At 46.1% G+C, this 25,967-nt stretch overlaps 1 protein-coding gene and 1 long non-coding RNA gene across 5 annotated transcripts in view; one reads left to right on the forward strand and one right to left on the reverse strand.

The window, feature by feature from the left end:
* Window positions 1–19,918, reverse strand: part of slit2 (slit homolog 2 (Drosophila)) — a 69,071-nt gene extending 49,153 nt beyond the window's left edge. For all 3 annotated transcript variants that reach the window (XM_084686383.1, XM_084686384.1, XM_084686382.1), the window contains exons 1-4: window positions 18,896–19,918; window positions 17,938–18,009; window positions 16,753–16,824; window positions 12,213–12,284 (exon numbers count right to left, since the gene is read on the reverse strand). In XM_084686383.1, coding sequence (XP_084542509.1) covers window positions 12,213–12,284; window positions 16,753–16,824; window positions 17,938–18,009; window positions 18,896–19,098 — 419 coding nt within the window. In that variant the 5' untranslated portion in view covers window positions 19,099–19,918. The remainder of the gene's footprint in view (window positions 1–12,212; window positions 12,285–16,752; window positions 16,825–17,937; window positions 18,010–18,895) is intronic.
* Window positions 19,890–25,967, forward strand: part of LOC146236513 (uncharacterized) — a 28,095-nt gene continuing 22,017 nt past the window's right edge. The window contains exons 1-3 of one of the 2 annotated variants that reach the window (XR_014740877.1): window positions 19,890–20,105; window positions 20,413–20,561; window positions 20,846–20,906. This is a non-coding gene — a long non-coding RNA (uncharacterized LOC146236513). Of the gene's footprint in view, window positions 20,106–20,412; window positions 20,562–20,845; window positions 20,907–25,967 lie in introns of those variants that run through there. The other variant, XR_014740878.1, reaches the window with a different exon arrangement.

The raw sequence follows: 25,967 nt of genomic DNA on the forward strand, positions 1-25,967 counted from the left end.
CGGGCAAAGAATTAGTGCATCTCTGTCGCTCCCTAGGCCTGTACATGCTCAATGGTAGGACCAGAGGAGACTCTTTAGGAAGGTTCACATACTGTTCAACTCTTGGAACTAGTGTAGTCGACTACGCTATCACTGACATGGACCCCTCCTCCATCAGCGCATTCACTGTCAGACCTCAGACACCACTAACAGACCACTGTCAGATAAATGTCTATCTGAAAACAATCAGACAAAAAAATAACAAACAACCTGAGCCCTGCAAAATGTTTGAACTACAAACATCATACAAATGGGCTCCTGACAGTGACAACACTTTTAAAAATATATTAACATCTCCTAAAATTACCAAACTAATTCATGATTTTCTCTCGGCCAAATTCCAAACAAGTCAATCTGAAATAAATAGGGCAGTAACAGAAATTCTTAACATCTTTCACAAATCTGCCAATAAGGCAGGTCTTACTAAAAAGAGATGTAAGACAAAACAGAAGCCCAAAGGTGATGAATGGTTTGATGAAGACTGTAAAAACATCAGAAAAAATTTAAGAAATCTATCTAATCAAAAACACCATCAACCTCAAAACACAGACCTGCGTCAGAATTATGCCGAAACACTGAGAGAATACAAACGAACTCTAAAGCAAAAAAAAGGAAAACATTATCATCAAAAGCTAAAAGAAATAGAAGACTCAATTGACCAAAACCTATTCTGGAAAAAATGGAAGAACCTAAACAAAAATGAAAACAAACACTTAACCATTCAAAATAGTCACATTTGGAAAACACATTTTGAAATTCTGTATAAAGAAATGCCACTTAACAGTCTAAACTCTAACCAGAAACAGATACAAGATAAATTACGAATACTTGAAACAACCATCAAAAACAATCAGGACCCACTTGATTACCAAATTACAATAAAAGAACTAGAAGACAACATAAAAAAATTAAGATCAGGAAAAGCCAGCGGTCCTGACAGTATCAGGACAGAGATGCTTAAAAACAGCACTCCTGAGCTGCAGCAGGCCCTGCTTAAGCTGTTCAACCTGGTCCTTGAAGCGGGCTGCTTCCCTGAGATCTGGAATCAGGGGCTTATTTCCCCAATATTCAAGAGTGGAGACAAATTGGACCCAAATAATTACAGAGGCATTTGTGTGAGCAGTAACATGGGGAAGGTCTTCTGCAGCATTATCAATGCCCGAATGCTGGCCTTCCTTACGGAACACAATGTCTTGAGTAAAGGACAAATTGGTTTCCTACCAAATCACCGCACTACTGATCATGTTTACACCCTACACACCCTAATAGATCAACACATATACCAAAACAAACAAAAAAAGATTTTTGCATGCTTTATTGATTTTAAGAAAGCTTTTGATTCAATCTGGCAAGAAGGATTATACTATAAAATTCTCCAAAGTGGTATAGGAGGTAAAGTTTATGACATAATCAAATCAATCTATGTAAAAAATAAGTGCGGAATAAAAATTAACAATAAAAGAACGGACTTCTTCACTCAAGGACAAGGTGTTCGCCAGGGATGCAACTTATCTCCAACGCTCTTCAATGTGTACATTGATGAGCTAGCAGTGCTGTTGGAACAATCTACAGCCCCTGGCCTCAACCTAAACAAAAGGGAGGTAAAATTCCTACTCTATGCAGATGACCTAGTGCTGTTGTCACCCACAGAGCAGGGCTTACAGCAGCATCTGGATCTGCTAGAGCAATACTGTCAGAACTGGGCCCTGACAGTAAACTTTAAAAAATCTCAAATAATGATCTTCCAGAAAAAGCCCAGATCTCAGGAAAACAAACATGTATTCACTGTAGGAAACACCACACTAGAGCACACCCTGTCCTATGACTACCTGGGGATCAAAATCAGTGCCTCTGGAAACTTTGGACTGGCAGTGAATGCGCTGAAGGAGAAGGCCTCTAGAGCCTTTTTTGCAATTAGAAAAAAATTCCATAAAATAGACATACCAATCAGAATCTGGACAAAAATATTTGATAGCATAATAGCACCAATAGCGCTATATGGAAGTGAGGTATGGGGTCCACTCAGTCAGCATGACTACACTAGATGGGACAAGCATCCAATAGAGGCCCTGCATGCTGAATTCTGTAGAATCATATTGAACATACAAAGAAAAACACCCACAAATGCATGCAGAGCAGAATTAGGCCGATATCCATTAATTATAAACATCAAAAAAAGATCACTAAAATTCTGGATACATCTCAAATTAAGTCCCCAAGATACACTGCAATTTGAAGCACTGCAAACCCAAGAACTGAACCCCCAAAAGAGTCCTTTCAGTCAGCTGGTCATGAGACTAACTAACCAACCAACACCTAACATTGCCCCATCTCAGATCAGCACTGCTCCACAATCAAAAATTAGAGTAAACCAAATTGTTCAACAAACCAAAAAGGCCTATCTGGAACATTGGAACAACCAAACCAAAACACAAAACAAACTAAGTTGCTATCGGGCCCTAAACAGAAACTATGAATTGGCTAAATATCTTTATACTGTAAAAAATGTAAAAGAGAGACAGATCTTGACCAAATACAGGATCAGTGACCACAGTCTGGCCATTGAGAAAGGCAGACATAAGAAAACCTGGTTACCGGAAGAGTCCAGAGTGTGTAGCCACTGTACTGCAGGTGAGGTAGAGACAGAGATGCACTTTCTACTACACTGCCAACGGTACAAAAATACCAGACAGCATTTCTTTGTTAAATTTGAATCCCTTGTACCATCGTTCACCACACTGTCTGATGATGAAAAGCTAAAAGTACTCTTAGGGGAGGGACACACAGCCCCCCTATCTGGACGATTTCTAAAAGAGTGCCATGAAATCAGGGAATACCTGAATACAGTGTGACCAGCCTTGAAATTATATTTGTAATATGGGTTGTCCATATCAATGTAGCTATTTACTTAGGTTGTTTTTGTCTTGATTTGTTGTTTTCTGTTCTTGACACTGTTGTCACCACATGTTCCGGACAATACTAATTGTAGTTCCTTATGTTGTTTTTGAATTGTGTTGTTAATGTATGGTTGTCTGTTGTTGTGCATCTTGCTTTGGCAATACGGTCGTAATGACTGTCATGCTAATAAAGCTGAATTGAATTGAATTGAATTGAAAGAGAGAGATAGAGAAAGAGATGGATGGATACAAATGGCCTCTGGTCAGGAAAAACACCCAAACCACAAAAGCACTCCTTAGACATGGCCCATTTATATCCTTTTAGAGAGAGAGAGAGAGAGAGAGAGAGAGAGAGAGAGAGAGAGAGAGAGAGAGAGAGAGAGAGAGAGAGAGAGAGAGAGAGAGAGAGAGAGAGAGAGAGAGAGAGAGAGAGAGAGAGAGAGAGAGAGAGAGAGAGAGAGAGAAAGAAAGAAAGAAAGAAAGAAAGAAAGAAGAGAGAGAGAGAGAGAGAGAGAGAGAGAGAGAGAGAGAAAGAAAGAAAGAAAGAAAGAAAGAAAGAAAGAAAGAAAGAAAGAGAGAGAGAGAGAGAGAGAGAGAGAGAGAGAGAGATAGAAAGAAAGAAAGAAAGAAAGAAAGAGAGAGAGAGAGAGAGAGAGAGAGAGAGAGAGAGAGAGAGAGAGAGAGAGATAGAAAGAAAGAAAGAAAGAAAGAAAGAAAGAGAGAGAGAGAGATAGAAAGAAAGAAAGAGAGAGAGAGAACTAAAGGGAGAGAAAGAACAAGACAGAACAAGAAAGAGAGAAAGAGAGAGAGAGAGAGAGAGACAGAGAGACAGAGAGAGAGAGAGAGAGAGAGAGAGAGAGAGAGAGAGAGAGAGAGAGAGAGAGAGAGAAAGAAAGAAAGAAAGAAAGAGAGAGAGAGAGAGAGAGAGAGAGAGAGAGAAAGAAAGAAAGAAAGAAAGAAAGAAAGAAAGAGAGAGAGAGAGAGAGAGAGAGAGAGAGAGAAGAAAGAAAGAAAGAAAGAAAGAAAGAAAGAAAGAAAGAAAGAAAGAAAGAAAGAAAGAAAGAGAGAGAGAGAGAGAGAGAGAGAGAGAGAGAGAGAGAGAGATAGAAAGAAAGAAAGAAAGAAAGAAAGAAAGAAAGAAAGAGAGAGAGAGAGAGAGAGAGAGAGAGAGAGAGAGAGAGAGAGAGAGAGATAGAAAGAAAGAAAGAAAGAAAGAGAGAGAGAGAGATAGAAAGAAAGAAAGAGAGAGAGAGAACTAAAGGGAGAGAAAGAACAAGACAGAACAAGAAAGAGAGAAAGAGAGAGAGAGAGAGAGAGAGAGAGAGAGACAGAGAGAGGGGACCAGCCAGCTATGGTGTAAGTGTGATAAAGTGTGACTGAGGGAGGGTGAAAAGTGAAAAAGAGACAGGGGTAGAGAGGGAGGAAGAGGACGTAGTTTTTTTTATGTAGACAGGGTTTGAACTTGTCGTGCATAGTTGATATAGTCTTGCTCATCAGATACTGTACCATCTGTTTTCTCTAGCATGACAGAATCTTCCTGGCATCTTGTGTGTGTGTGGTATATCCCATTCTGACGCTTGCCGATAGGTCAGAGTTCTTGGAGCAACCGTCCAATTACAGGGGGGCATGGTGCACGGTGTTACCGTAGAGATGAGAGGACGCTGTAATTGCTTAATGACAAGTTGGTATAAACCCCGTCATTAGAGACTGGCGGCACACACACACACATAAATCCAAATACTCAAACTAGTACATACATAGACAAACACATCACTATTACGTCATTACAAACCTAGTCCCCCGGCAACTGCACTAGTAGTCACACTTTCCCTTTTTCCATGTCTCTCTCCTTATCTTTCTCTCCTGCTCCCTTTCCCTCTCCTCATCTCTTTTAGTGACACTATCTAATGTGAAGTCAGTATGTAATCCACTGAGTTAATAAGTAGGTAATTAATAACACTCACTACCCATCTACTTCCTGCGCTGTACGACAGTTATAGACCAAGAGTCAGGGCAGCTCACTCTGGTTACACTGTGAGAAAGGCTTGGGCTGTGATTGGTCAACTGAGTTCAACCCCCCTGCCGCCCCCCCTGCCCCCCCCCCCCCCAACCCTCCACCCCATTCCCAGTCTCTTTCTGCCCGATTATCATGAGAGAGGGGCTTGCGTAACCCTCTCCACCTCAAACATTGGGGCGCTGGAGGGGTGAGGAAGAGAGGATGGAGGAAGCTGGAGGAGAGGGGAAGGAGGGAGAGAGGGAGACGGAACGGAATGGAGAGAGGTGGAGGGATGATGGGTCGTGAAAGATGTGAAGAGAGACTGAAGGGGAGAAAAAGAAATAACATCAGCACTAGCCTGGCGAGAGAGCGAGAGAAGGACCGAATGAGAATAAGACAAGTGAGAGAGCTGGTGCATTGGGTAGAGGGAGGGGGGTGGGGGTATAGAAATTGACAAGGGTGCCAGCAGACTAGTCTGGGGAGAGGGGGGTGCGTACTGGAGAATGCAGGCTATGTCATTGAAGTGGCTCTAATGCGGCCTGTATAGAGCTACAGTTGCCCACCCTGGAGGGGGGAAATTGTGTGACTGGATGACGTCGAAGGAGGAGGGGGGGGGGACGGAGACACGGAGCCAAGATGGAGGATTAACACAGCGGAGGGCTCCCGAACTTCAGAGAGAGGGAGGGAGGAGAGAGGGGAATAGGAAGGAGGGAGGGAGACTGGGGGTGGGGGGACTGACAGAGGCAGATTAAATATTTGACACAGATAACCCACTCACACCAACAGGCGCTGTGACCTTCCAACCCTTACCTCAGGACCCTCTGGTCAAATCTGCCATCAGGTAATGCACAGTTTGCGGTTACGATTTTTGCTCTGTGCAGAAAATACTAACCTCAAAACCCACTTCAGAAACAGACACACAGTGACTCTCACACACAGGGAGTCACACATGATCTCATTCTCCCACAGGCACAAAAATTCACACTCACATTCACAAAGTACACACTAAGCCCGAGTCGATATTGCTGACTAGCAGTGACTGGGATGAATAAAGAGCAGGTATGATAAATGGGTCTGATTACTTCATAATCCATCCCATAATTCAGTAGTGAGCTCGGCTCATCCATCAGAACCCGACCTGGATCCATAACTGCATAGAACGGAGAGATGGGAGGGAGGGAGGGAGGGAGGGAGGGAGGGAGGGAGGGAGGGAGGGAGGGAGGGAGGGAGGGAGGGAGGGAGGGAGGGAGGGAGGGAGGGAGGGAGGGAGGGAGGGAGGGAGGGAGGGAGGGAGGGAGGGAGGGAGGGAGGGAGGGAGGGAGGGAGGGGAATGGGGGGATAGAGCTGAGAGGAATGAGATGGGGGAGTGGAGGGGAGAGCAGAGATGAACCGAGAGAGGAGTGAAGGGATCGAGACAGGAAAGCGGGGAGAGGTGAGAAAAAAAAGGAAGCACGGGGCTGAGAGATCTACATCCCGTTTGCAAATTCATGCAGATCTGCTGTCGTTCGAAAACAAGTGGTGAAAAGAGGAGTGAGAGGATGAGGGTGAGGGAGTGAGAGGATGAAGACAGGAGGAGGGTGAGGGAGTGAGAGAAGGGAGCACGGGGCAGGAGGAGGGTGTCGTCGTTGGGGGGCCTTACCCCACACAGGCATCATTAAATCAAACACCAGATACTGTACGGAAACACTTTGAAGATGAAGAACACACACACACACCTCCTTGGTCATTACTGCCTCCTTCCTGGTAAGCTCTTCCTGACGTTGAACAGGTATGCAAACCCCCATCTACACTCAGGTTACACACACACACACCTGAGCTCTCTGCTCAGACAGACACACTGGCTCCAGGCTTCAGGCTAGCTGCCATCAACAGTAAGCACAGACATAACTCTCTCTGTCTCAATCTCTCTCTCTCTTTTTTCCACACGCTCACATGAAGGAAACACCATGACTTGCAGTAAATTCTTCTTTTCTCTTTCCTTTTACGCACCATTTAAGAGAGCAAACATCTCTCTAATCTTATTTACATAACTCTCTCTCTCAGCTCTCTCACTCTCTAATTCCTCTATTCCTGGGTGATGAACATGGCGATTCTCTAGGATCTCTGATTGATCCACACATACACATTTGACTTTTCAACTATGACAAAGTTTAAACACACATGCCCTTATTGTTTAGCAATAGCTGAGATACTACATTTACATATTTAGCTCTAAATATGTAAATGTAAAAATTTAAATATAAATAAAAGAAATTCTCCACAAGTCACTGCATGCAAGCATTGATTTTCAGTTAATGACTAAATGTCATTTAAATGACTCATAGCATTGTGTTGTGTAATTGAATCGGAATGGGCTTATTTACTCCATTGGAATGAATGGCCCATGGACAAATCAGTGAATCAAGTAAATGATTCATATGACTGCACACATGATTCACCCACACTTCACATTCACAATTTAATTCATGAACAAAGTGGAAACAGACCCACACACATGCGCAAATAGCTGTAGTCCGAGATTCCCAAAGAAAAATGTTTGAAAAATGTCTGTGTTTAAATTCCAAATGAATTTGTTGAAGTGCATTCATAGAAACCAGAGGGTGCAGGAAATGTTGGTAAATGCTAAACTCACCCCACAGGCCCTTTCTAGTGTGTGTGTGTGTGTGTGTGTGTGTGTGTGTGTGTGTGTGTGTGTGTGTGCTTTAACTTCATTTCCTGAGACAACTGACTGACATTTGCATATTCTACATCAACAATGTCTGAGGCCAAAACACTCCCAAATCAAATGCAGGCCCAACATAAAAAAATATGAGGTCTAATCGCTGGTAAAGTACCTATGATTCCCAATCCAAAATGCTTTAAATGTGACTTACTGTAGAGTCTTAAAAGTTTATCAAGAAAACTACCCCGTTAACTTCTAGACCAGACATTATGACCTCTGACCTTTGTTTGACCACTGTCACCGTGGTAACTCACTCGACCTATGTCTTAATGTAAAACATGTGAAAAATGAGTTATTTCCTTCTGCCCTCACTTGTCTCTCACATCCTTTCTTTTGCTTTTCCTCCCCCCCCTCTCTCTGTCTCTGTTAGCTAACAGTCAACACACAGGGAATGTCCTTCCGAACGACGTCGTCTCTGGTCGGAAGAAGGCTTGTTCCCAGCCTGTCGCCTCGGCCGAGGTGTGTGTCTGTGTGTGTGTGTGTGTGTGTGTCTGTGTGTGTGTGTGTGTGTGTCTGTGTGTGCGTGTGTGTGTGTGTCAAAGTTAAGCGCTCTCACGGGAGACAAAGCCACGACCTTCTCCGGTGCTAGGCAACCCCGCCTTCCCACAAACGCCAAAACCTCATCTGGGCACCATTTAGGAGGGGATTAGGAACAAGCACACACACACACAGTCTGACTGCTCACCCTCATCTAGTCAAGTGTGTCAGACCCAAATAATAACTCATTATTTAATATATATTAAAAATGAGACATTTTAACTATAGACTGATACAATATCCAAAAATCAGATTGAGTTTAAAGATGCTTTATGAACGTGTTCTTCTGTTTCTAGGTAAGTCGGGTTTTGCTGAATTCGGAACATGTTAACTCCAACTGTTTACTGATGGGGAACAAATCACAGACGGCTGAAGAACCTTCCCTCGCACACCCACACATGTACACATGCGTGCGTCCAGACACACATACATGATCTATAGGCCAACACATGATGTTGATGTGATGAGACATCCATCACCATGGAGACGGTAACCTGGGAAGATGTTGCTTAGGGAGAATGCTAGTGGGGTCCAGGAGAGGCTAAGGGACAGACACACACACACGTGCGCATGCTCACACACAGAGATCAGCGGTTAAAATATTGAAAGACATTAGTAACTCTAGATTTGGATCTGCATTAATGTTAGTGAGTAGAGTTATGAAAGAATGTGGAATTAACTTCATTTGACTATAATCTCTATTGGGTATCTAGGGACAACAGATGGACTATCTGATTTGAGTGTTCCCAATGTACAAATGTTTAGTGTCTCTCTGTCTCTGTCTCTCTCTCACACACACACACGCACACACACATTACCTTCATACAGAGAGCCTAAAGACACAACCAAACCCCCCCAAGGAGAATCCAGTGACCCATTCTCTTATTCTCTCCTCCACCCCCCATCACTTCATCCATTCCCCTGTCTTCTCAATCCAAGCAGACTGCAGTCTGGAAGAGAGGGAGGGCAGGAGACAGAGGTGGAGGAGTGGCATGCAGGTGTAGGAGTGGGTGAACCGTTTGGATTAAAGAAAACACAAGAAAAAGGATGGAGAGATTGGAGGAAGGAAGGATGGAGAGATAAATGGAAAGATCAAGACCCGGGAGTCATTGGTCACAACTAATCAAAATAAGCCTGTGTGTGTGTGTGTGTGGGGGGGGGGGTGGGTGTGAGAGAGAGAGAGAGAGAGAGAGAGAGAGAGAGAGAGAGAGAGAGAGAGAGAGAGAGAGAGAGAGAGAGAGAGAGGAAGAGAGAAGACGGGGGGGTTCCTTGACAGTATGTACCCTATTCATTTTGACTACATGTTGGCTACATACTAAATAAGCCTTATTGTGATTGGTTCAGTGAGTCTGGCACTCTGCCCTTCAGCCAATACTGTTGAGTTTTACTACCTAATGCTTTAATACACCTCCACTTTTACAGAGTACTGCTAATGGACTTTCTCTGTTTGAACTTGCTCTCTCTTCCTTCTCTTCACCTCCCCTCTGCCTCCATCCATCCCTCTCTTTTCGATCGCCCCTCACCTCCCTTCCTCTCCCATTCACTCTCTAATCTCACCCCCTTTTTCTCTCTTTCTCCATTTCTCTTCTCCATGACTGCCCTCTCCTCATCTCCCTCCCTCTCTCTCCCCCCTTCTGTCACTTGTCTTCCTTCTCACTCACTCACTCACTCACTCTCCATCCTGACAAACAGACACAGCTGTGCTCCAGTGTACCCCTTCAGTGGATGCCTCCCAGTCTTGCTCACATGGACAATGGGAGAGGGGGATGGCAGAGGAGAGGTGAGTGAGTGAGTGAGTGAGTGAGTGAGGGAGGGAGGGAGGGAGGGAGGGAGGGAGGGAGGGAGGGAGGGAGGGAGGGAGGGAGGGAGGGAGGGAGGGAGGGAGGGAGGGAGGGAGGGAGGGAGGGAGGGAGGGAGGGAGGGAGGGAGGGAGGGAGGGAGGGGACAAAGAGATGGGGAATGTTTGGCTGCTGCTGTGTCAGCGAGCAGACCATGAGCAATCAGACCTCTGAAACACACAAAAACACACACAAAATACACACAATCTGAACACATACAGCACTTCAATGTGAGTGTGTGTGTGTAGGGGGGGGCAGGGATGCATGTTTATGTCTGTGTAGGCTTAGTCCTGTTATGCGTGTGTTTAATCAAGCCAAAGTAGGGGTGGAGTATGTGTTCCTAAGGTAATGCTCACCACATGGGGACCCCAGATGTGTGTGTGTGTCTAAGTAACCTAATAGAGACTAGGCCTCGGGTGTGTTTGTGTCTGTGTGTGTGTGCGTGAGTGTGTGTGTGTGCGTGTATGTGTGTGTGTGTGTGGCAACAGAATTGGGAGATTTAGTAAAATAGGCTTTCTTGGAAGGAGGGGTTGTCTGTGGAGAAAGACAGTGGAGGAGGGGGGGGGGGGGCTTATTGATCTAATCAAAAAAGGGACAAGAACACACACACTAACACACACACACACACACGTTATGGCACACCTGACCTCAACCAAGCATAACTCAGTTAAGCAGCGAAACCTTAAACCACGAAGCAGTCTCTCGCTCGCTCACACAAACACACACATATAATCCTTTGCAACGCAGCCAACATGTCGAATTTGAAACAAGTCCCCTCAAGTTGACATCTCCAACTTATTTTTGTCTCAAAAAGTGCACTAGCTTGAGAAGGACTGCTTTTGTCCAGTCTGCAAGAAGTGACTACACAGCATTACTGTAACATTCCACATGTACTGAGGGGAAAAAACAGCTATAGCGGTTATTGAGAGGAAAACATGTCAGTTTGAGTTTTCCAATACATGTGTGAGGGATGTCGCAGGTCAAATCCGGGTGCAGGATCTGCCGTAGCACCAGGTTGACTGGTTCATAAGACCAGCAGGATTAGTGCTGTGGAACCCAGAGCCTTTCTGAGGTCCAGAGCCAGATACAAGCTTCTGGAATACCTGAAGAGCTGGCTGGCTGGTGGAAAATGGGTACGCACACACACACACTGCGCCAGTGTGCTCACACAGACACAGATTCGGACACAGACAAAGACGTGCATGTACATCCACACGCCTGTACACAAACAGAGAGAGAGAGAGAGAGAGTGAGAGAGAGTGAGAGAGAGAGAGAGAGAGAGAGAGAGAGAGAGAGAGAGAGAGAGAGCCCAGACTGGAACAGCTGAGCAGAGAGCATCATATCCCAGTTCTATTTTGAACCCAGCCCACACGCCGAGCAAAATGCCAACTCTCGGCCTTGAGAAACACACACATACACACACACACCCTTGAATGCAGCCACCAAACCAGCCACAGAACATAAACAACTTTCACACACTCCCTAAACCATCTGAGCATTTTTATGTTGTTTTAGATAAATATATTCAACCGCATATTTAAATATACGCACCCATACTTACACAGTTGGACCACAAACTCATCTGACGGGAAATACAATTCCCAGAGGGTCTTGTAGCTCAGCCCAATTTATTTATCCCAGATTAGAATTAAACTCAGCTAAAAGACTTGAGATATATCATTCTCCTTCCTCTTACAGACCCTCCTGTGTGTGTGTGTGTGTGTGTGTGTGTGTGTGTGTGTGTGTGTGTGTGTGTGTGTGTGTGTGTGTGTGTGTGTGTGTGCGTGTGTGTGTGTGTGTGTGTCTGGGGCAGCAGCTGTTGGAGTGCTAATCTCCATTAGCTGCTGAATACAGACCCACTTCACAACCACCACTGTTCATTCAGAGAAGCCCCCCCCCCACCACCACCACCCTAATACAGTTACCACACGCATGTCTCATCTCCATCTCTTCATATTCACACCTCTGGTCTCTCTTTTGATCAAACTCATATATTACATTTGAAACCTTTGCAAAGCGCATTACAGTCAAACCAAGCACACTACCGTCAAATCAACAGCACAAGAAAGAGAGAGAGAGAGAGAGAGAGAGAGAGAGAGAGAGAGAGAGAGAGAGAGAGAGAGAGAGAGAGAGAGAGAGAGAGAGAGAGAGAGAGAGAGAGAGAGAGAGAGAGAGGGACTTACAGTCTGTACAGCTTCACCGTTCCCAGGAAGAGGAGCTCAGGGAAAACCTGGAGGCTATTCCGATTGAGTCGCCTGAAAAGCAAACCAACACACACGTCAGTACATTATAAACTTTACAAGACATGTAATATTTGATCAGATTTGTGGGGGGAGAGTTTGAACTCAAATAAAGCAGGCTTGTGAAATGTGTGTACATGTGTTGGTGCTGGTTGAAGATAAATTCCCTGGTGCATGCATACACACACACACACACACACTGGATACACCAATGATTTAATGGACAATATGTCTACCAAACAAACACTGGTCCCTGGAAAGGAGTAGGGAGGGAGAGAGGGAGGGAGGGAGGGAGGGAGGGAGGGAGGGAGGGAGGGAGGGAGGGAGGGAGGGAGGGAGGGAGGGAGGGAGGGAGGGAGGGAGGGAGGGAGGGAGGGAGGGAGGGAGGGAGGGAGGGAGGGAGGGAGGGAGGGAGGGAGGGAGGGAGGGAGGGAGGGAGGGAGGGGGACTTTCGACAAAGGCGGAGGAGAGGAGGCGATGTGGGAAAAACAAACAGGCAGTCTGGCCAGGCTACCGAATGTGTGAAAAGGACCCCACTGAGTAAACAGGCAGGTCCTAACTGGGGGAGAACTCACAATGACCCGTCATCACGCTCACACAGACACACACACACACTCTCACCCATATCCACCATCAACATGCACAGACCCCAATACACACAATTGGGGGCTGGATTAATAATCTCTCTTCAATCATTTAACCCTGGTTGAGTGGGGTGTGTGTGCGTGCGCATGTATGGGTATGTATGTGTGGAAGCTGAATGACAACAGAGAGAACTGACGGCTGAAACAGTTTAACCTTGGCACACTGATGGACAAGCCCATAGAGCTAGATGGACGAGAGAGAGAAACTGGACAACTGGAGAACATTTACTCATTCAGCAGACGCTCTTATCCAGAGTGACTTACAGTATGTACAGGGACATTCCCCCCGAGGCAAGTAGGGTGAACTGCCTTTTCTAAGGACACAACACCATTTGGCATGGTCAACCTTCTGATTACCCGCCCGACTCCCTAACCACTCAGCCATCTGACTGGAGGAAGGAGGAATATGGCAAGCAGAGAGGATAGTGGAGCTTTGAAATGGAACCCATCGCACTTTTTTAACATACAATACTTTGGTCAAAACACACACGCGAAATACTCTTAATGCCACTGACTACCCAAACATCAACAATCAACAAAACATCTTACTTTTCTCTTCTTTCTTTTCTTTCAACATTCATTCTTTCCTCCCTTCCCACATTTATCTCTTTCAACTTTTTCACTAAATGCCAACTGATATCGACTCTGCAGATGACATCATCCTCTCCACATCCATCCATCCACACACACACACACAGCTGTTACATCAGAGGCTACTTAAATATTTAACGTCCCACAGAAACGGCGGCATAAATTATTCAGTGTACCGCCGTTAGCGCTAGCCGCGGCGGCTAAGAGCCCCACGTGGTGCTTCAGAGCTCCAGAGAGAGGGGCCCACTCCTACTGCCTGCCCTGTCCCAGCGAGGAGCACCCGGAGTGGGCCAAGCCTCCCACGGGAGCCCCCTGCCTGGTGGTTGAAGTAAGACAGAGAAGGGGGGCAGGGGTGGATAACATCATCCCCTTTAAATAGAAATGGTGCTCTCAGATTTAAATATCAGGGGAAAAGGAGAGAGGTAAGGCGAAAAAGAGAGAGGGCCAGAGATGGAGACAGAGATGCTAGAGAGAGAAAAAGAAAGAAAGAAAGAGAGAGAGAGAGAGAGAGAGAGAGAGAGAGAGAGAGAGAGAGAGAGAGAGAGAGAGAGACAGAGAAAGAGAGAGAGACAGAGAAAGAGAGAGAGAGAGAGAGAGAGAGAGAGAGAGAGAGAGAGAGAGAGAGAGACAGAGACAGAGAAAGAGAGAGAGACAGAGAGAGAGACAGAGACAGAGAAAGAGAGAGAGACAGAGAGAGAGACAGTCCATTATAATGTATTGTCAGGTGACCGTCAGTGTATGTTGATCAGTGGAGGATGGGAGTGTGTTTCATGACTGTCCTGGCTGCTACATATAGCACAGACTACACACACACACTCGCAGGTCACTTGAATACAGTTTCAAACCACCTAGTTGAGGCCCACAGACCAAGGTGATAATCCGCAAGACTGTAAACAGATGCTTGATGTACATGAATCACAGTCACACACACAGACACACACAAAGACACAGGGGCTTAACACCTCACAACCTCGTAAACATACACTGGGTGGGAGCTAGGGAAGCATTAAATCACTGCAATTGACTAAGAGAGGAATGATTGACAAGCCCAGCAACTAATAATTCCTGAATCAAATGCCAATGATGCCTTCTACACACACACACACACAGTACACCACAGTGATTGCCTGAACTGTGACAGTGTAAAAGAGTGTACAAAACAATTATTATAAAATGAAAAAAGAATCAACCTGAGGTTCCACCAGGAACCCGACAGCAGATTTCAGATGTCCCCTGTGGAATAATTAGGAAATCTTAAGTTTGACTCTTCCCCATATCATTTTAGGATTGGAGCATCTAACCTCCCAGACCTGAAATCAGCTTTAAGGAGTCAAGTGTGTGCTGAGGCTTAGAGAGGGAATCAACAAATCTGATCCCTGATCAGTTTTGGAGCGTAAAAGGATCAGGATCAGGATTGTCGCTCTCCCCTTCCCTTCCTCTACCCCGGAGGGGAAGGAAAGAATGCAGCACATTCCTCCACTCACAGGACAATGAACAGAGAGAGAGAGGGGAGAGAGGAGGAGTGAAGGAGAGAAACGAGGGTGTGACAGTTTGGGGCAAAAAAAATCCAGCGGGGCCAGAAGTGAAAGAATGTTCAACCGGTGATCTGAGTGAGGATAGCAACAGTGTTGCGCATGTGTGTGTGTGTGTATGTGTGTGCGCCTGTAACAACAGCCTCTGAAACACCCCCACTTCGCATTGCCCCACACCTGACCCAGCCCCTGGCCTGGCCCTGGGGGAGGAGGGGGAACCACCGCCACCCCCCCCCGCCCTCCCACCCCCCTCGGCGGGGTGCAGTCAATGTGGATCCGTCAGCCCAGCTTAGGTCCCTCTCCCGTGGGCAGGCCAACACAGCATGTCCCCTTCAGCCTTGGAGGATCCAGGCCTTTGAAACAGGGACGGAGGGGGGGGGGGGGTGACCCTTCGGGGGGTCTGGAGACGGCCCCTTTGTCCCCAGGATGGTGGGGGGGTGCATTCATGAGTGACTCCATCTTTGTGTGTGTGAACGTGCGACGGCGGCGCGCTGGATTACAGTTGGAAACGCCCTCAACGACCAACCAAACAACAGGGACCTGGGGCCCCGTCCCATGTTGTGGTCAGAAAGTTAGATGTGCCTTTACAAGGAAGGCTCAGAGTCCTCTCTGGTCTGTCTGGTGTGGTGGGTCACATGTACAGGAGTGACAGGTAAGTGCCTCGAGGTTGAGTGTGGGTTTTATTGATTTTTTGCAAACATGCAACCTATAACGTGTGTGTCTTTAGATGTGTACATTTCTACAAATGATTTGTGTGTTTGTGTGTGAGTATGTCTCCATTCCAGGCCTGGCCAGTCCCCAGACTCCCACAGTAGAGAAAGAGCCAGGGGCGGACTGAGGAGTCAGGATTTCGCCTTAAATCTGGATTAGAAACTTCCACTATCGCTCTCTTTGTTCTCCACACTAAGTGTTCCCAGAAATGCTTATCCCAGGACGTAGACTCGGCAAACACTGCGTGCAAGACACCCCCATCTAGACGCTGGTCAGTCTGACCGTAAACAAGGACACGACAGTGCAGTGGAGACAAGAGGCAGATCGTGTCTGACTTTGCGCATATCACTCTTAGGAATGCTGTTTACTAAGAAAATATGAAAGGCTGCTTTGAATGTGATCAGGTATGAAAAAGCTGCTTTGTGACAAGTGTGTGTCTGTGCTCATTTGTGTGTGTGTGTGTGTGTCAATGGATGGGGGGGTGTTATATGAGTACGTCTCAAGCTTTTCTCAGACGCCGCAACAGTCGGTGGCATTCTACTGTGTACCCAGTATGGACACGCATACACATACACACACACACACACACACACACAATGCCTGCACATCAAACAGAGCTGACAGTCAGCACAATGGACATATCTCCAGTCAGGGGTCCTAACCCAGCCCACACCCCCCTTCCTCCAAACACACACACACCCAGTCTTAATTATGCCATAACTGCCCTGGGGCTTGACGCCAAATTCCACCAAAGCTCAAATACCAAACCAAATAGCAGCTCTTCAGCCCTAACAACATGTCACCATTCTCCATCCCCCCCTCACTGTCAGCATGCTACTACTGTGCTCCATGCTACATAAAGGCTACACAAGACTATGGCTGAGCTATAGTGTGCATGTGTTCATGTGAGTGTGCATGAGTAAGTGCGCGTGTGTGTGTGTGTGCACGGGTGTGTGTGGGTGTGTGTGTGTGTGTGTAAGATGACGGCAGAGCGTTCTCACTCACAGTCTCTCCAGCTCCCTCAGATCCTGGAAGGCTCCTCTCTCAATGGTAGTGATCTTATTCTCCATCAGTTGCCTGGGAATGAGGCAGATAGAGGGGGGGGGGGTGAGGGAGGGAGGGACAGTGAGAGATGAAATAAAGGAGAGAGTTGAGGAAGATTGTGAGATAGGGTGAGGAAGACAGATGGACGGAAAGATTGAGAGAAAATTGCGGCAGAAGGACAGTAAAAGAGAGGATTGTGAGTGCAGTGAGTTTGAGAGAGAAGAGAGAGAGAGAGAGAGAGAGAGAGAGAGAGAGAGAGAGAGAGAGAGAGAGAGAGAGAGATGGACTCAGCAGCTAGAACGAGGGATAGAGCAAACCAGACCGTCTTCCCAACCCCTCCATTAGATCGACAGGTCCAATCTGTCATTCAATTTAGCTTTCATCTAACTAGATAGGTGTGACAACTCATTCACTTAGACTACCACGGTGCTTACTAGGAAACACACCCCTATACTCATTATATCAAGGATATGATCTCTAGGGGTGTGCCACCCATTCATTTAAAACACTGGGCACCCAACACACACCTTTTATCTTTTATTCCATAGGCAATTCTCCTCGAAATCTTTGCATAAGCCTAACCTGCAGCCTAACAGAATAAGAAACCTGTTCCTACACGACCCCCCCTCCCCTCTCACACACTCCACCTCGCTCGCAGCCGCATTCCTCCCTCCGCGGTTCCACCTAATGACCGCTATCTCTTTCTCTCTCTTCTCTATTCTGACTTCCTCACTGGCGTGTTAATCACTACAGCACATGGCCCTCGGGGCGCTGCGGTTAAAATAAGATGCTTCTGACACTTCCATACGTATATTAACACGACGGCATTAGCAGGTGCCGCCTATTCGCTTGAATAAACACGGCTCTAATTAAAGGTTTAATGCACATAGTGTAACAAGGTTCGATGTCGTCAACAACTTTCTGAAATAAGAAATCGCACGCTCCTTGGCCTTCCGAGTCCTTGTCTCCGGATCTTTTTTTTTTACGTAAAATGCCCTTTCATTTGCCATATATGATTGTATCAACTTTAAGTAAATATACATTTGATTAATTCTCATTTCATTAAGAATGACAATCTATTGACGGTCCACTTTATAGTTGCGTCTAGATATCTCTAAAATGTGCACAACCTATAGGCCTACTTACAAAACTCGCAGATGTCTTAGTCCAGCAAAATCCGCCTTGATGATTTTGGTCAGGTTGTTTGCATTCAAGTCCCTGGGGAAACGGGAGAAAGGATGAAAAGTTAGATTTAAACAAATAGGCCTACGTTGAGATATGTTTGCTTGAACAGTGACAATCAAGCCTTTAACATCTGAGAAGGAAGAAATAGCCTAGTTTGGCATAAAAACACAATAATCATTAGGCTACATAAAGGGCCTAAGACTTAAAGTCGACTTCATTCAAAATCTCAACAAAACTTTGTTGAGCTACAGTTTATATGTTTATAAAATAGAGAGAATATTTGGTGCGCACATATTTAAAAATCGAATTAGTCGTAGCCTAAGAAACAGCTGCAGATCGTGGAAAAAGCACAGTGAGAGTGAATGTTGGTTCAGAGGAAATGTTGGTTAAGGGTAAACTGAAATGACTTAACTCACCAATTAGGTTTCTTTTAGACTGGATTTTTTATATATTTAAACAAATCCTACTGAACAAATCCGCTTTAATTTAGCTTGTTGGTCGCCATTTAAACCAATGCGGTGCATTTAAGCGTTTCGCAATGCAACAGAGCGAGACCACATCACGGGCATGATCCACGGCACCTCGCGAGCTGCTCCGCAGTATGGGGCAACGGAGAGGGGAAAGAGCGATGGTGATGTTTGTAGTTTGCCACTATTTCAGACTCTTTACTGACATATATACACATATAAATATACGTCGTGTGAAAATTGACATTAATAATGTCATTAACAGTACACCAAAGTAAAATTTGAACTCTTTGATCATCCTTAGAAATCAATGTCAGTGGGTTCACTCTAGACAGCATTCGTTACATGGCCCGGGCACGGACAAACGGGTTTCGGATCAATAACCATTTATGAAGACCGTCAGCTATAAATGCAACTGGTTGTTTGAGTCGGTCCTTTTCAACGCTACTTACAGTCTCTCTGTGTTTCGGGGTATGTTCCGTGGAACGCTGCGTAGTCCTTGGCCGTGACAGTCCACGGTGGTCCCGGTGCAGGAGCACTGCGCCGGGCAGGGCTGGCAGTCCACCTCGCTGAAAAGAATCAGGAGACCCACCAGTCCTGGCCACAGAGCTAAGGCCCGGGACGAGGTTGCAACAAGCGGGTACAGGACTCTCATGACTGCGGTAAAATAGACCCAGGAGAGATTTCAATCCGAGAAAGGTGGGGTTTTTTCGGGGCGTACAATTAGCCCTAAAATCCCAAGAGGTCACCAAACTATCTGTCTCTTTTTCTCTTGTTGTGGAACGTTGCCTCTTTCAGATGTTTCTCTTTTTGTAGTATTTCTCGTAGTTTTATTAATCACATTTCACAGAATGTGTAAATCTGGAGGACTGAAGAGTAGGGCACTTGTTTCGGGGTTGTTAGCGAAGAGAAGTCCCCTCGGCGGGGGGGAGAGTGGGGATTGCTGCAGGATGGTAGACCGAGACTGGCGCTAGAGCGGCGCAAAGTTCCACATGTCCGCGGCATGCAATGCGGTAATCCCCCGTGTATTCACTAAACCCGTGAAACACCTCGATCCGTGATCCGATACTCTGGATGGACACACGTACACACACTCTCACAGACACACCAGGTGAGGTGAGAGATTGTGCGAGGGTCTCAAAGGTGGTTATGAATTCACAGCACGCGCCAAGAGGAGAGACCGCATTCGTTTGTCCAAAGCTCGTGCAGGTCAGTTTGGTCGAGGTATCGATTTCCGTTCAAACATTCATTACCGGTCCGTGACAGGAGAGACAGAAAAAGACCAGAGTGCGTATAATCCAACTCTCCGTTGTGCGTGAAAGCGCTGCTCCCGAGTGTGAGAGCGAGACGGGAACGGGCACGTCTGCTACTGCGTCTGTCCAGTCAACACCTCGCTCGCTGGTCTCTACTACGCACACACACACACACACACACACACACAGAAACTCACATTCACACAATTTCTCACTCCTCTCTCTCCCGGACAGTCTACGTTTTCCCTTTTCCCCTTGAAGGTGCAACCATTACCAACTGCACAGTTCTTCACTCCAGATTGGGACCGCAGTGGTCGGCCACCTGATGCCTTGTACGGGTTATACGGAGACAAGCAGAATCGCTTGAATGAGCCCACCTGACGCGACAGCGCGGTTCATCAGCTAAACGGTAAAATGCAAATCCAAATCTTCCACTTTGACCGAAATCAATACAGTAGCCTATACAGGTGGTTGGTATCCTTTTAAACAGTCTGTCTCATAAATGCCAAAAAGGCCAGAGTTGTTGCTATAAGAAATATTCATAGGATTCAGGTAGAGTAGACTGAGATTCGGGGTTATTTTTAGGCAGGTGAAAACTCCCCCTGCGCAATCAGAAAAAAATGCCTGCTTATTGAATCTGTGTAATTCCGAGTTTGCGTTTAGGTAATTAACTTGTTACTTTGTTTATTTACTTCTTCGCGTGTTTGCCTCTTTAGATCTGGAAGTTTGTGGGCCAGATGCACCGCGAGGACGGAGGAACTCCCTACCGTTACCAAGGCTCAGAGTTTTATAGCAGTCGGCCCGACTCCTCCCCTACCTCCGCCCCGAACTCGACTCCTACCCGCTCCCCTCTCTACCTTCTACGGTTCGTAGTCCTGCCGTCACCGGCCCTGACTGACGCAGTGAGTGTGTGGGTGTGTGAGCGGTCTGTCATGTGAAATCTTGAGACATATACGGGGAGCAACGACAAGATAAATAGAACTGCGGCAGTGGCTGTCCTGCTGTATACCGTCTCTTTCCCTCTCTCCCCCCTTCATTTATATCCCTCTTGCTCGTTAATTCCGTTCTCTCCTTCATTTTGTTCTTTCTCTCTCCATCTCTCTCTCTCAACCTCTCCCTCCTTCTCACACCCCTTCCTCTGGTAAGCAGAATGCAAACAGTTGTGTGTGATTAAATTACTAATACAAAGCCTGACGGGTGGTGCCTTAAAGCTGTGTGTGTGTGTGTGTGTGTGTTATGTTAACCCTCTCTTTTCCCTTTATTCTCCAATGTCAAGATAAGATGACCTTTCTAAAATAACACTCCAGGACATAGACATGTCCAGACATTACACCTGAGCACATGCTTTCCATGTGTCATACTGGAAGTACCCTGATTGCTCTTCAAGGTCAACTTGAAACTGCTTTACTGAAAAGTTGAAAATGCATGCCATACTTCTCTGTTGTACCAACGACCATCTACCAACAGACTAGTAAACACCAGTGGTTGTTCGAATTAACCTGAGTGTGCATACACACATTTGTGCTAACCCCTGTAAAACAAATACACACACACCCAAACAACACCCACATCATTTTTGAATGCAAAGTGTCCCTCACTCCCTCCAAAATGGAGCCGACCAATTTGAGAGATGTTTACTGCAGCGAGGTGTAGGACCTGCCAATAAGGAGGATGGTCTGTGTGGTGTGTGTGCGTGTGTGTTGATTTAGGGTGATAGTGTTGGTATAAGGACTCTTTGTGTTTTCTCTGCTTTACAGCTCTGCAGTAAAACAAGAGGTGTGTGTGTGTGTGTGTGTGTGTGTGTGTGGAGGTGTAGGGGTCATCCTAGCCACCTGGTCTGTCATGGCCTAGCATAGACAGCTGCTATTGGGACACATGCTGCTCTCAGCCCGCTTCTTCTCTGATGGACACACACACATTCGCTGTGACTCACAACCAGTCACATGCACAGGTGAAAAGACAAAATACATGAAAGTACAGAAAGTGTTGGTCACACACACACACATTTACATGTGCATACACATACATTCATAATCCCAATCTCCAATTGTAATTAGACAATGGTTTGTATTGGTACACGTTAGTGTTTATTCACTGATAATTAGATCATTAAAACCCAATGATGTTTGTGTTTGAACAGAGACTGTCAACAGTGTTTGGTTGTGCAGTTTGCACAGCTGCACACACACACATGCTCACGGATGCACACAGACACACACACACACACAACCCACTGATAACCACAGTATGAATCTTAAATCACAGCTTATAACCAGTTTCAGCATGATGCAATCCTTCCATGTACATAAGTGAAACCCAACTGTAATTCCATCAGCAGTAGCATTAAGGCTCATTTTAGTCAAACAGGTAACTTGCACACACACACACACAAACACACAGGTGAACGAGAGCAGATCAGAATGGGTCTTCCTAGTCTTGGTATCTGCTGTGGGGCTGAAGGGTGTGTTGAGTTTCAGTGTAGTAGTGTGTCTGTGGTTTGTGTGTGTATCCGTAGTTTGTGTGTGTGCGTGGTGTGTCTGTGTATTTACACGTGTGTTTGTTTGGTCGAGATGGAAAACAGTATCCAACCAGCTGTTCCGGTTGCATGCAGTATCGTTCCATGGTGCAACAATGAAGGCTGATCCTCTTAATCTCTTCCCATAATTCAAGTCCCGTACTGTAGCATCTGTGAATGAAGTCTCAGCTACTGTACAAGGGTCGTATGGTTTCCACAGCATGTCAGCGACCAAAATAACCTCTCTTCTATTATCCAAAGTAGATTTTAGGACCGTCGGTGTAAAAGTATGTGGGATTTGGTGTTTTTTCGGGCTGTTTATTTGAATTGTTGTGACAACGGTTACATGACCGCATTTATCTAATTAAACGCCATTTTGGCCTTATGTTGGTCACAGAATGACCGTAACCCAACCTAATAACTCAGGAAAAACAGTGTACACACACTTTGGGAGAAAGAGAAAAGGAAGGAAGAAGATACCCTCGCATCTCTTCTTCTCTCTGCATGGAGTTCATCCATAAAACACACAAACACAAAAATACCCACACAACACTCAGCAAAAGTGCACAGGCTGTACTGCACACACATACACACACACACACACACTGTAACAATGGAGACCATGCCACAGATGTGATGTCATCCACTCATCAGGGTGTAGATAATCTAGGCATTTTGTGCAAGGACAGCGCTCCTCAACCCCTGCGCTCTCTCTCTCCCTCCCCCACTTTTCTTCCCTCTCCTTTTCCTTCATTCCTCTTTTTCATTCATCCCCCCTCTCTCCCTTCCTCTCTCCATCTGTGGGGTCTATGAGGCTGAATTTCATTCATGGCTATTGGTAATATATCTGGAATATGCCTGCATGGAAAATGTTCTTCATGTGAAACACATTGGGGCACACATGTATACTTATATACACACACACGCATGTCAAGCACATCCTGCTGAAGTATTCATCGTACTGGACAAAAGGAGAAGGTGAAAGTTGAAAAAAGCATTTGGAGGTAATGTAGGGAAAATACCACGGAGTAAAGAACTTCCTACACCAAAACAATGGGCAAGTCATAATGGAGTGATTCAAAAAGGAAAAAAGAGAGAGGCAGAGAAGAAAGGTGAGGAGGGTAAGAGGATGAGGACCAAGGGAGAAGAAAAGGTTGACAGAAAGAGGGGAGGAATAAAAAAGTAAAGGAAGAGGAAAAGGGCGAAGGAGGTGAGACGGGAGAGAGAGGGAGGTCGAAGGAAAGAAGAGTGTGGGAAAAATCAATATGCTCTCTGGAGCAACTGGAAAAGACAATCAGTCCTGTCTGACCCACAGCTCCCTCTCTCTCTCTGCCTCTCTCTCTCTCTCTGTGTATCTGTGTGTCTGTCGCCATCAGTGTTTGGTGTCTGCTCAAAAGTGTTTCAGTGACATGAGTGCGGGAGGAGAGGGACAATGCTGCCAGAGAAGTTAATGACATCAAACTTTATTCAATTCACACAAGCAGACAAACAAGGAAGAGCTGATGGGACTGAGGCAGTCGCACTCTCAGATGTGTCCAGGACACAGACACACACACACACTCACTGCTCTAGAAGCAGCATTGGCAAAACTGCCCATCCAATCATACTCTCTATCTTTTTCTGCCATTCATTTGAATGTTGTGTGTTTTTCTGGTTGGCCTCAGTTCCACACGGTGCTCTGTCACACGTACCCACACGCATGCACACAGGCATGCACACAGGCAAGCAACACGCGCACACACAAGCTGCTTTTTCTTAGAGTGGCCTCTCCTTTGATACGCATTATTACTATCACTATAAAGAAGAAAGAGCTTTGTAGTGTGTATGTGCGTGTCTGCGTGTGTTTGGCAGTGTGGTGTACGTGAGCATTTCTTTTGGACCGTGTGTGTGTGTGTGTGTGAGAACGGAGGCCTGGTATTTTAGCGAGGCCTGAGGCTAGTGGCTTTCACTGCCAGTCCACTCCACGTCCTGGGTTTGTAAAGCCGGCTCAGCCTGCCATTGTCCCTATCCTACTGTGGAATTCTATTTCTCTGCCTCCTCTGCCCCCAGGCGTCTTTCAGACTGACAGAGGAAGAAAAAGAGGTGGAGACAGAGAAAGAGAGAGAAACGATGAAAGGATAGAGAATGAAGTTCTACTCCAAATATCTGAGAGATCCCCTGATCTCTAAATCTCCTCTATCTTTCTGTTCCTCCTACATCCTCCTGCTCTCTCCATCTCTCTCTCACGGCCTCTTTCCCTCCCCATCTCTCTCTCTCTCTCTCTCTCTCTCTCTCTCTCTCTCTCTCTCTCTCTCTCTCCCTCTCTCTCTCGGGTGTATTTGCTGGGGGTTAATTGAGGTGCAATCAGCAGGGGTCTATTATAACACCTTGATGAAGAAGACACCCCCACACACTACACACACAGACACAGACACACACAAACACACATACACACTGCAAAGGTTTAAAATGTGTTTCCTAACAGAACCAGAATACACTGTCACTGTGTGTGTGTGTGTGTGTGTGTGTGTGTGTGTGTGTGTGTGATCCTGCAGAGTGATGTCAGATTTAATGATGGCCTCCACCCTCTGGAAAGACAGCCTCACCCTGAATGAGAATGCAGAGAGAAATCAGAGCATTAATCCAGCCAGTAACCATCTCTGATCCAAACACCCATCCCACGCAGCAACATCCGTACACTGACTGACTAGCTAGCTGGCAGTCTGTCTTAGTGACTGTCTTAGTGACTGTCTGAGTGACTTTCTGAGTGACTGTCTTAGTGACTGTCTGAGTGACTGTCTTAGTGACTGTCTGAGTGACTGTCTTAGTGACTGGGTGACTGTCTGGCTGAGTGACTGTCTTAGTGACTGTCTGAGTGACTGTCTTAGTGACTGGGTGACTGTCTGGCTGAGTGACTGTCTTAGTGACTGTCTGAGTGACTGTCTTAGTGACTGTCTGAGTGACTGTCTTAGTGACTGTCTTAGTGACTGGGTGACTGTCTGGCTGAGTGACTGTCTGGCTGTGTGTCTTAGTGACTGGTTAACTGGGGAGCCCAGACCTGTGGAACACTAGAATTTAGGAAGGAAGTGTGTGTTTCTCTAAGAGCTCCAGCCAGATGGTGGTTTAGTGGGCTACAGCCAGACACACTGTGGGAGCATGTAATTGATATCTCTCTCTCTTTCTCTATCTCTCTCTCTCTCTCTCTCTCTCTCTCTCTCTCTCTCTCTCTCTCTCTCTCTCTCTCTCTCTCTCTCTCTCTTTCTCTCTCTCTCTTTCTCTCTCTCGCTCTCGCTCTCTCTCTCTCACTTTCTCTCTCTCTCTCTCTGACACACACACACCTGTAGTCTTAAAAATTAGTGACGTGGAGATTACCAGGCAGACACACACACCTGTAGTGTCAACTATCAACATAATCCCCCTCTATCTCTCTCTGCTACTGTTTCACAATAGATTGTTGTCTGTGTGTGTATGTGTGTGTGTGTGTGTGTGTGTTCAGTGCTAAAGAAAGATATAGATTTAAACTGAAGTTTACCAGAGGGAAGCTTCACTTCAAAGGCAGACGTGTACCTTTTATATCCCTCTCTCAGGGAGACACACACACACAGAAAGTTTCACCAGCACTAACTGTCTTACTCCATCAAACACATTTTCCTAAGACAGTGCTCTGTCTTCTCTATTTCATACACACAAACAAACAAACACACACACACACACACAGGCATGTAGAGCTCCAACAAGCTCTGTGCCAGCATCTCTCCTGGCACACATCAACTGACA

The sequence above is a fragment of the Hypomesus nipponensis genome, chromosome 22 (assembly GCF_054491055.1).
Source record: "Hypomesus nipponensis isolate SF chromosome 22, ASM5449105v1, whole genome shotgun sequence".
Lineage (NCBI taxonomy): Eukaryota > Metazoa > Chordata > Actinopteri > Osmeriformes > Osmeridae > Hypomesus > Hypomesus nipponensis.